General features: G+C 48.2%; 1 protein-coding gene across 2 annotated transcripts in view; it reads left to right on the top strand.

Annotated features, from left to right (window-relative positions):
* LOC140387047 (contactin-associated protein-like 5) overlaps window positions 1-12,240 on the top strand; it is a 1,703,123-nt gene that overhangs the window by 1,321,338 nt on the left and 369,545 nt on the right. For both annotated transcript variants that reach the window (XM_072470060.1, XM_072470068.1), the window contains one exon: window positions 2,319-2,489. In XM_072470060.1, the coding sequence (XP_072326161.1) occupies window positions 2,319-2,489 (171 nt within the window). The remainder of the gene's footprint in view (window positions 1-2,318; window positions 2,490-12,240) is intronic.

Here is a 12,240-nt window from a genome sequence, read left to right as displayed (position 1 = left end):
GCTGAGATTTACCAGCCCAGCTGGGTCGGGTTCCCCTATGGCAGATGTGGCAAGTCTGTTAACTTTGGCGGGGCTGGAGATTCCCATCGGCGGGAGGGGCCGGAAAGTTCTGGCCTATGTAAACACAAAACCAAGGAATGTCATGCAAACACATCAACCATGTCGCCAAAGTCATTAATATTTGTGCTATGGTGACTGTGGAGGTCATTGACTACCTCTCTTTTGCAAAGAGCAGCTATACCCATTGAAGGCATGGGTCGCAGGTTGAGATATCCCTGTTTTCGAAGTAGGGCTATGACATTACAGCTCCAATTTGCTGCCCTGCCTTCCATAAAAGAATAAAGAAGCAAAACAGACCTGCATTTATATCGCACCTTTCACAACCACCAGACACCTTAAAGTGCTTTCCAGCCAATGAAGTGTAATCACTGTCGTAATATAAGAAACGTGGCATCCAGTTAGTGCACAGCAAGCTCCCACACGATAATGGGCTGGATTCTCTGGCCTCCCAGCCACGTGTTTCTCGGTAGGAGGAGGTGGCAGGCAGTTTGCTGGCAGCGCGATTCTCTGCTCCCACCACTGTCAATGGAAATTCCCATTGAAGCCACCCTACGCTGCTGGAAAACCCGTGGGTGAGGATGCACCGCCAGTGGAACCAGAGAGCCCCGCCGCCTGCAAACAGCCAAAGAACTCGGGCCAATATCTCTGTGCTGCGGCATCCAATTACCCCTTGTTTCTCTTGTTAGTAATCAACAACTGGTCTTCACTCGATCAAGTTGCAATGATTAAACCATCTGTATCTCTCAATTGGTTTAAAGTCACTCCAAGGCGTATATTATGCTGCACTTAATTACCCGAGGCCCCCTGGACGATATAATTATCTTTGAATCAACAACAGTCATTCATTACCCTCTGTGAACAATGTCAAAACCCTTGGTGATGTTCCCTTTATAAATTATCCTGTTTTTCATTTTGCTTCAATAATGTTCATGAACAGAGATCCATTTAGAAGCCAAGGAAGTAGCAATTAAAATATTTGCAATTGAACTTTCCTCCAGTATGATCTATCTTCCAATGGTGAGAACAGACTGATAAATTCTGACGCCAACCGTGGTAATTCATACCTTAAAATTAGGGTGTTGAGTTTTCCATTTGAGTCGAATTGGGAAATTGCTCATGTCTTTGCAGTGCAGCATTACGTGGACGATTGTGTGCTCATGATCTCTATGGGATTTGAACACACTACCTTCCAACACACAGTAAGAAGTCTTACAACACCAGGTTAAAGTCCAACAGGTTTGTTTCAAACACTCGCTTTCGGAGCACTGCTCCTTCCTCAGGTGAAATGTATTTTTACATTTACATAGAATTTACAGTGCAGAAGGAGGCCATCCGGCCCATCGAGTCTGCACCAGCCCTTGGAAAGAGCACCCTACCCAAGTCCACACCTCCGCCCTATCCCTGCAACCCAGTAACCCCACCTAACCTTTTTGGACACTAAGGGCAATTTAGCATGGCCAATCCACCTAACCTGCACATCCTTGGACTGTGGGAGGAAACAGGAGCGCCCGGAGGAAACCCACACAGACACGGGGAGAACGTGCAGACTCCGCACAGACATTGACCCAAGCAAGGAATCGAACCTGGGACCCTCGAGCTGTGAAGCAATTGTGCTAACCACTGTGCTACCGTGCACCCAAACTATCAGCAGTACAAGGGTTAACGTAGCGTCGAGAGTAGCCACCGAGGGAGCTGCAAATACAATTATATAAGTCAGTGATGCTAGACCTTAGGGGAGGTGTGTATGCAGGAGATAGCTGGTGAAGGTCATAACAGCATTTGTATGAGTAAGGTTAGATTATAGTTTATACCAGTGGTGAGATTACCAGTAGATGAGTGTAATCGGATGTTTTTGATCAATTCTGTATTTTTAAGGACTAAATGTCGAATCCCAGTTTTAGTACTGTAAATAAAATCATAGCTTTGAATAAGTAAAAGCTATTTTGTGGTCTTTGTGAGCACTACGCCAACCAACCTGAAACAAGCAACACAAAGAACACCACAAGGTCTATCAATGAGCCGAGTTAAAATGAGTTCTCAAGGAGTCTCCCTATCCCACATGTTAAGGAGTAAACCTACCACTGTCATTACTGACTCCATCTGAATGAATAGGAGTGTGGAACCCTCTTAAGTGTGTCTCAACTCTAAGCTGATATGTCACACTGCCTTTTTATGTCATCTCCAGGCTCAAAAAAGCATGCACATTTTTGTTCAACCTCAGTTTGAAAAGGACTGTGTATATTTATGTGCCCATACAGATAATTACTGGAATGCAGCATCATTTAATACCGAGTCCTCGTATCTTCATTTCCCCACATTCCACGGTGAACTGAGTGCGGACATTTCATTTTTCTTCAAAACAAGTGCGGCGTCAGGTGTGTTCCTGGAGAATCTCGGAATTAAGGACTTCATAAGGATCGAGCTGAACTGTAAGTATCATCTGACAGGAGCGCAAATGGGGAAAGATCTGTAAGCAAGCGATTCACACAGGGGTAATTGCCAGGAACCTCTGGTGCTGTGCGAGGATTCAGCAAAATCCAGTTAATGAGATCAAACCACCAAAAGTAATGAAGTCTTTTCATGCTGAGATGCTGTTAAGGAGGATAGCATGATGTGCCCTAAATATAACGGGTGGGATTCTCTTTCCTGCCAGCCCAGTTTTCCTGCACAGCGCGCCCTCACCGGCAGCGGGATTCCTCCGTTCCCGCAGCCGGCCAATGAGGTTTCCCATTGTGGCCACCCCACGCCGTCGGGAAGCCCAGGGGCATGGGTGCACTGCCGGCAGGGTGGAGGAACCCGCCGACGGAGAATCCCGTAGAACATTTATTAAGCCTCTTTCCACTGATGAACATCGACAGAGTGAGTCAGGGTGCATGTACAGTATCACACCTCCAGCACGTGGCTAAGAGCTAGTCTGGTTCATTCAGACAGAGTAACCACACTTAGGTTAGCAGAGAGCCGAACTCATAGAGAACGGTGCTAACTGTGCTACTGGTTCAATAAATCAGATTGAACTAACTTCAAGGTCTGGAGTATCTTTTGGTTAAAGCTGCATCCAGCTGCAGCCTGTGTTATCCCAGAGTACATAACACATCACCATCTAGTAGCTGGTCGTCCCTGACATGTATGAAATTTTCACAGGATGCGGTGACGGCATTGGTCTGCCCTCCCTGGGCCTACTGAGGCTCTCTCCCATGTTGTGTTATTTTACCAACAGCAGGGAGGGGGCCCATGGTATGAGGGAAGCTTTAGCTGCATCGGCTGGTGTTGGATAAGGTGGAACGCGCTCTGCAGGTCCCTTATGCCTATCAGAGACACAACCCGCCCGTCTCCTCCCCCCCTCTGCCCCAAGATCAGACTTCCCTTTTACCCTCAACACCCCCTCCTCTCCCCTCCCCCCAACCCTCCTCCCCTCCCCTCCCCCCAACCCTTTCAAACCAAGTCCACCTTACCCCTTAACCATGCCTGCCAACCTGACCCTGATAATCTATACCCCATTACCTAGGTGTCCAATTCCTGTGACCATCTCCGTTGGAGACAGATTAGAGTCCCAGCAGTGGCCACCGCTCCCATCGACCTTGAAGGGATCACAGAGCAGCCGGCTTTCGGATTGGTCGGAATCTCTCAGAGGCAGGACTTCCCGTACCTCAATGCTGGAAATCCCACCTTCAGCTAGTTAACAACCAATTGGCTGTTATGTAACTGGAGCAGCCATTCTCCATGTGCGTGGAGTCCCCACCACCTTTTAACTGAGAGGGTGACGGGGTCTGCTGCGCAACGTAAAGTCCAGGCGATGGAAATTTTAGCACCGAGGAGGACCATTCAGCGTACAGCAGTATTAGTTGTTATCAGAGCTATCTGCTTTGTTTGCCTCTTGCTTCTCTTTTCTTCTACCTACCATTTTGGCAAGTGTCTATGCAATTAAGAAATAAAACCTTTCATTTATGTAGTAACTGTTACAACCGCAGGATGTCCCAAGGTGCTTTATAACTAATGGAGGACTTTTTTTATTTGAAGTGCGGTCCCCATTGTAATGAGGAAAACACAGATGCCAATTTGCCGCAGCAAGCTGTCACAAAGAGCAATGTGATATTATGATGCGGATCGAGGGATAAATATTGATGAGAACACAGGGGAGGACTCCCTTACTCCTCTTCAAAAAAATGCCAGAGAGTCTTTTACATCCACTTGAAAGGAGCCTCAGTTTAACGTCTCATTCGAAAGACTTCATAGAAACGTAGAAAGTAGGAGCAAGAGTAGGCCCTCCAAGCCTGCTCCACCATTTATTATGATCAGGGCTGATCATCCAATTCAGTAGCCTGTTCCCGCCTTCCCCTCCATATCCTTTGATCTCTTTCTCCCCAAGAGCGATATCTGACTCCTTGTTTAGACCTCAACTGCTTTTCATGGTAGTGAATCCCATAGGCCAACACTCACTGGGTTACAAATTTTCTCCGCATCTCAGTCCTAAAAGGCCTACTGCGTATTCTCAGACTGTGGCCCCTGGTTCTGGTCTCCTGCACCATCAGGAACATCTTCCCTGTATTTATCCTGTCTAGTCCTGTTCAAAGTTTACAGGTTTCTATGAGATCCCCGCTCATTCATTATATTTACTCGACTCTAGTGAATATAATCCCCGCTCATTCATTATATTTACTCGACTCTAGTGAATATAATCCTAATTGACTCAATCTCTCCTCATGTCAGTCCCGCCATCCCAGCTATCATTCTGGTAAACCTCCAACAGTACAGCACTCCCTCAGTACCAGACTGGAATGTCAACCTAGATTTTTCTGCTCAAGTCTGAGGGGTGGGACTTGAACCCACAACTTTATTGCTGCAGCGGCACAAGTGCCACCATCCGAGTCATAGCAGACACCTAAAGTCTCTCTTAAATACTGTGATTTACAAGGCCTCACTCGCACTGTTGCAATATATTCTTCATCCTTCTTCTTCTGGTAGCTCCTCAAAGTGAGAAGGACGCTTATATATGAACTTACAAACTAGGCGAGGCATGCGGCCTCTTGAGTCTGCTCCACTATTTGATCAGATCATGACTGATCTGATTGTGGCCTCTACTTTCCTATCTGTCCCCCATACCCTTTGACATTTGAACAGTCAAGTACCTATCTAATTCAGCCTTAAAACTATTTAATGGCCCTACCTCCACAGGAATTCCATAGTTGATGCATTTTGACAGGAAGAACATGGAGAGACAATATAAAATAACGAGCAAAATTCAACAAGGGGGGCAGGAGCCAGAGGCATTATTAATGGGGCCATAAAGTACAAGAGCAAGGCGGTTCTGCTGAACTTACACAAGACACTAATTAGACCTCTGTTAGAACTGTGTACAGTTCTGGGCACCACACTATAGGATGTGAAAGCATTGGAGAGAGTGCAGAAGAAGTTTGCAAGAATGGTTCCAGGGATGATAAACTTTAGTTATCAGCATAGATTGGAGAGATCAGGACTTTTATCCTTGGAGAGAAGAAGGCCAAGAGGAGATGTTCAAAATCATAAGGGGACTAGACAGAATTGATAGGGAGAAACTGCTCCCCATTGTCAAAAAAAAAATCAAGAATGAAAGGGCACAGATTTAAGGTGATTTGCAAAATAAGCAAATGTGATGTGAGAAATATTGTTGACACACAGCGAGTGGTTCGGTCTGGTATGCACTGCCTGAAGTGTGGTGGAGGCAGGTTCAATCGAGGCATTCAATAGGGCGTGAGATGATTACTTGAATAGAAACAATGTGCAGGGGTGTGGGGGAAAAGGCAGGGGAATGGCACTGAGTCACGATGCTGGTTTGGAGAGCCGGTGCAGACACGATGGGCCAAATGTCATCCTTCTGCACGTAACAATAATCTGATTCTGCAACGGCTATGCGAGAGAAAAACAGTTCTCGTTATCTCTGTTATAAATGGGAGAGCCCTTGTGCAGGATTCTCCGATCCTCCCGCCGGGTCGGAGAATCGGCGGGGGGCGGCGTGAATCCCGCCCCCGCCGGCTGCCGAATGCGCCGGAGATTTGGCGGGGGCAGGAATCGCGCCGCGCCGGTCGGCGGCCGCTGGCAGCCTCCCACACCCCGGTGATTCTCCAGCCCGTGTTGGGCCGAGTGGCCGCCCGTTTTTTGCCAGTCCCGCCGGGGTATATTAGAGTAGGTCCTTACCGGCGGGACCTAGCACCGCGGTGGCCTCCAGGGTTCTCAGGGGGACGTGGGGGGATCTGGCCCCGGGAGTTGCCCCCATGGTGGCCTGGCCCACGATCGGGGCCCACCCGATTCTTCCACACCGGCGGCTGCAGCAGTCCGCCATTGCCGGTGCGGAGATGAAGCCCTCTGCGCATGCTCTGGGATAACGCCAGCACACGCTGGCGCTCCCGCGCATGCGCCAGCCGGCGGAGGCCCTTTGGCGGTGGTTGGCTTAGCGCCAAGCCCCTTCCCCGCCGGCTGGTGCGGCGCAAACCACTCCGGGGCCGGCCGAGACCCTGAAGGTGCGGAGGATTCCGCACCTTTGGGGCGGCCCGACGCCGGAGTGGTTCACGCCACTCCTTCCCGCCGGAGTTGCCCGCCCCGCCGATTACGGCAGAATCCCGCCCCTTATTTTTAAACTGTATCCCATAATTCTAGTCTCTCCCACAAGGAGCAAAACCCTGTCAGCGTCGACTCTGTCAAGTCCCGTCAGGATCTTTATATGTTTCAGTCCACGTTCATCAGGAGTCCAGAGTGCAGCCAATGTCAAGAACCTACATGTGGAATCTTTTAATGTGGGGAGGCCATTGTGCCTCAGCTGCCACATGTGGAATTCTGGCCGACAAAGAGACTGTCCTTCTCTTACCCTATCCTATTAACTAAATAAATGGTAACATATCTTCTGCTGTCCGTCCTCCTTTATGTTTCTGTTACTATCCTTTTGCCCCTTGTCACCATTAGTATATTTATTGTGTTCAGCAGAATGTCTCCAGGATGGCAGGAATTTGTATTTTCACATCCAATTTTGATGGCTGTTTTTCAAGACCGTAATCTGTGAGTGAAGTACATGGTATGACAAGGAACTGAAGTTGCCAGTTGACCCCATCAATAATAGTTATTTGGAGCTGAGAGGGGTGATTTGAGAGAGGTATTTGAGATTATTGTAGGGGGATGAGACAAGATGGATAGAAACAGACTGTTTCCCGTGATTGACAAGTCTATATTCAGTGGGCAGATATCATTAAATGTAAGAGCTTGAAGGGAGCGAATTGAAGATTTGTTTTTACTGGAAGTGTTCGAATGCTATGACATGCAGCACAGTGAAGCACAAAAACTCTGGCCAGACTTTCTCAAAGGAGGCAGGTCATTTCCAAGGTGCAAACCCGCCTCGTACATGACCCGGGAGCTGGTTGGCATTTTCGATGAGGCAGAGGTCTTGATGGAGTGGAGATGGGTCAAGCAGCCAATTAGTGGCCGGGTACAATGTGAGGGGGGGGGGGGTCACGGTAATGGAGACAGCACACAAGAGAAGCGGGTCAACTCGGCAGCCAATAAGAAGGACCGTCATCTTCAATTTGGCCAGGGCAAATGGAGTGCTGGAAGATAGGATAAGGGCGGGTGCCGTGAGAATTATTAAAATGTTGTTGATGCGCCATAGAATTTTTGTATAGATCACAGAATACTTTTTCAACACCGCCAAAAAGAGGCTGGAGTTGTTCAGCTTCACAACAGCCAGCTGGCCCTGGGAAAATTAGCAAAAGACTTCAGCAAACTTCTTCTTGGCCTTTTGGCTCAGAGCCAGTGTCGTATCAAGCCCGGGATCAGGTGAAATGCCTGCTCTTGGTCAGTTTGGATTGAACACTCAATCCAAACTGTTGTGACAGGAACCATGAATTCGATTCAATTTGAAGTCGAATTGGTTTTTGGAGCAATTTGAAGCCCTGCGCACTGGATTTGTAACTCTGAGAAAGGAATAACATTTAAAAATAAAAGAGAAATTTGCTCAATTAACAATGTTGGTGAAGGCACTATCCCCCCCCCACTCCCCCACCCCTCGCCCCACAAAAAAGCTGGCAGGGTCAGGAACAGAGGTGACAGACCAGTACACAGGCCATTGGAGCAATTTTCTTTGGTTGCCTCTCTACTTGCCAATCGATTTGGCTCATGGAAAAGGGAACACAGGGATTTGGGAGCAAGGTAGGCATGGTTAGGTGGGGTTACTGGGTTACGGGGTTAGGGTGGAGGTGCGGGCTTAAGCGGGGGTGCTCTTTCCAAGGGCTGGTGCAGACTCGATGGGCCGAATGGCCTCCTTCTGCACTGTAAATTCTATGATATGAAATTGAAACTACTGATCATGTAGAAGAACGCCAGCACCGATTGGTTGGGATGACCGACGGTCCTTCTCCATTTGGTGTTTATGTGGCTCCAACCCCACATCGACGTACAAAGAACAAAGAACAAAGAAATGTACAGCACAGGAACAGGCCCTTCGGCCCTCCAAGCCCGTGCCGACCATACTGCCCGACTAAACTACAATCTTCTACACTTCCTGGGTCCGTATCCTTCTATTCCCATCCTATTCATATATTTGTCAAGATGCCCCTTAAATGTCCCTATCGTCCCTGCCTCCACTACCTCCTCCGGTAGTGAGTTCCAGGCACCCACTACCCTCTGCGTAAAAAACTTGCCTCGTACATCTACTCTAAACTTTGCCCCTCTCACCTTAAACCTATGCCCCCTAGTAATTGACCCCTCTACCCTGGGGAAAAGCCTCTGACTATCCACTCTGTCTATGCCCCTCATAATTTTGTATACCTCTATCAGGTCGCCCCTCAACCTCCTTCGTTCCAGTGAGAACAAACCGAGTTTATTCAATCGCTCCTCATAGCTTATGCCCTCCATACCAGGCAACATTCTGGTAAATCTCTTCTGCACCCTCTCTAAAGCCTCCACATCCTTCTGGTAGTGTGGCGACCAGAATTGAACACTATACTCCAAGTGTGGCCTAACTAAGGTTCTATACAGCTGCAACATGACTTGCCAATTCTTATACTCAATGCCCCGGCCAATGAAGGCAAGCATGCCGTATGCCTTCTTGACTACCTTCTCCACCTGTGTAGCCCCTTTCAGTGATCTGTGGACCTGTACTCCTAGATCTCTTTGACTTTCAATACTCCTGAGGGTTCTACCATTCACTGTATATTCCCTACCTGCATTAGCTCTTCCAAAATGCATTACCTCACATTTGTCCAGGTTAAACTCCATCTGCCATCTCTCCGCCCAAGTCTCCAGACAATCTAAATCCTGCTGTATCCTCAGACAGTCCTCATCGCTATCCGCAATTCCACCAACCTTTGTGTCGTCTGCAAACTTACTAATCAGACCAGTTACATTTTCCTCCAAATCATTTATATATACTACAAAGAGCAAAGGTCCCAGCACTGATCCCTGTGGAACACCACTGGTCACAGCCCTCCAATTAGAAAAGCATCCCTCCATTGCTACCCTCTGCCTTCTATGGCCTAGCCAGTTCTGTATCCACCTTGCCAGTTCACCCCTGATCCCGTGTGACTTCACCTTTTGTACTAGTCTACCATGAGGGACCTTGTCAAAGGCCTTACTGAAGTCCATATAGACAACATCTACTGCCCTACCTGCATCAATCATCTTAGTGACCTCCTCGAAAAACTCGATCAAGTTAGTGAGACACGACCTCCCCTTCACAAAACCGTGCTGCCTCTCACTAATACGTCCATTTGCTTCCAAATGGGAGTAGATCCTGTCTCGAAGAATTCTCTCCAGTAATTTCCCTACCACTGAAGTAAGGCTCACCGGCCTGTAGTTCCCGGGATTATCCCTGCCACCCTTCTTAAACAGAGGAACAACATTGGCTATTCTCCAGTCCTCCGGGACATCCCCTGAAGACAGCGAGGATCCAAAGATTTCTGTCAAGGCCTCAGCAATTTCCTCTCCAGCCTCCTTCAGTATTCTGGGGTAGATCCCATCCGGCCCTGGGGACTTATCTACCTTAATATTTTTTAAGACACCCAACACCTCGTCTTTTTGGATCACAATGTGACCCAGGCTATCTACACCCCCTTCTCCAGACTCAACATCTACCAATTCCTTCTCTTTGGTGAATACTGATGCAAAGTATTCATTTAGTACCTCGCCCATTTCCTCTGGCTCCACACATAGATTCCCTTGCCTATCCTTCAGTGGGCCAACCCTTTCCCTGGCTACCCTCTTGCTTTTTATGTAAGTGTAAAAAGCCTTGGGATTTTCCTTAACCCTATTTGCCAATGACTTTTCATGACCCCTTCTAGCCCTCCTGACTCCTTGCTTAAGTTCCTTCCTACTTTCCTTATATGCCACACAGGCTTCGTCTGTTCCCAGCCTTTTAGCCCTGACAAATGCCTCCTTTTTCTTTTTGACGAGGCCTACAATATCATTCGTCATCCAAGGTTCCCGAAAATTGCCGTATTTATCTTTCTTCCTCACAGGAACATGCCTGTCCTGTATTCCTTTCAACTGACACTTGAAAGCCTCCCACATGTCAGATGTTGATTTGCCCTCAAACATCCGCCCCCAATCTATGTTCTTCAGGTCCCGCCTAATATTGTTATAATTAGCCTTCCCCCAATTTAGCACATTCATCCTCGGACCACTCTTATCCTTGTCCACCAGTACTTTAAAACTTACTGAATTGTGGTCACTGTTACCGAAATGCTCCCCTACTGAAACATCTACCACCTGGCCGGGCTCATTCCCCAATACCAGGTCCAGTACCGCCCCTTCCCTAGTTGGACTGTTTACATATTGTTTTAAGAAGCCCTCCTGGATGCTCCTTACAAACTCTGCCCCGTCTAAGCCCCTGGCACTAAGTGAGTCCCAGTCAATATTGGGGAAGTTGAAGTATCCCATCACCACAACCCTGTTGTTATTACTCTTTTCCAAAATCTGTCTACCTATCTGCTCCTCTATCTCCCGCTGGCTGTTGGGAGGCCTGTAGTATACCCCCAACATTGTGACTGCACCCTTCTTATTCCTGATCTCTACCCATATAGCCTCACTGCCCTCTGAGGTGTCCTCTCGCTGTATAGCTGTGATACTCTCCTGAACAAGTAGCGCAACTCCGCCTCCCCTTTTACATCCCCCTCTATCCCGCCTGAAACATCTAAATCCTGGAACGTTTAGCTGCCAATCCTGCCCTTCCCTCAACCAGGTCTCTGTAATGGCAACAACATCATAGTTCCAAGTACTAATCCAAGCTCTAAGTTCATCTGCCTTACCCGTAATGCTCCTTGCATTAAAACATATGCACTTCAGGCCACCAGACCCGCTGTGTTCAGCAACTTCTCCCCGTCTGCTCTGCCTCAGAGCCACACTGTCCATATTCCCTAGTTCTCCCTCAACGCTCTCACCTTCTGACCTATTGCTCCCGTGCCCACCCCCCTGCCATACTAGTTTAAACCCTCCCGTGTGACACTAGCAAATCTCGCGGCCAGGATATTTATGCCTCTCCGGTTTAGATGCAACCCGTCCATCTTATACAGGTCACACCTGCCCCGGAAGAGCTCCCAGACGTAGTTGACTCAATTGCCCTCAGTTTTCAGAGTAATAGGGACAGGCAATAAATTCCAGCGTTGCCCACAATGATGTGAACAGATTTTTTAAAAATGTGAATGATTTTACTTGAGTGAGCTATCACAGGGTGGTCAGGGCTCGTGGAATCCGTATCCCAATATTGATCAGCACCTTCAGGCAAAGGAAGAACATTCCTAAAAAGCATAACTTGTCTTTTAGCAGAAGTCTGTTTTGGTAGCGAACACAGGCCAGTGAGAGGGATTGGAAGGACCCATGGTCTTTTTTTTGCTCTGTCCATGAAGAGAAGCCTTACATGTGGGCAGCTTGGTAGCACAGTGGGTAGCACTGTTGCTTCACAGCTCCAGGGTCCCAGATTTGATTCCCGGCTTGGGTCACTGCACAGAATTAAAGGATATGCTTGGTGAGAGAAAGTGGAAGGAGGCTCATGTCGTGCATAAACACTATGTCGCTTGTGCGGCCAGGGGTGGCATGGTAGCATAGTGGTTAGCACTGTTGCTTCACAGCACCAGGGACTCGGGTTGGATTCCCGGCTTATGCAACTGTCTGTGCGGAGTCTGCGCATTCTCCCCGTGTATGCGTGGGTTTCCTCCTGGTGCTCCG

The sequence above is a fragment of the Scyliorhinus torazame genome, chromosome 2, assembly GCF_047496885.1.
Source record: "Scyliorhinus torazame isolate Kashiwa2021f chromosome 2, sScyTor2.1, whole genome shotgun sequence".
NCBI classification, from domain to species: domain Eukaryota; kingdom Metazoa; phylum Chordata; class Chondrichthyes; order Carcharhiniformes; family Scyliorhinidae; genus Scyliorhinus; species Scyliorhinus torazame.
This window is presented reverse-complemented; position numbering and strand designations above follow the sequence as displayed.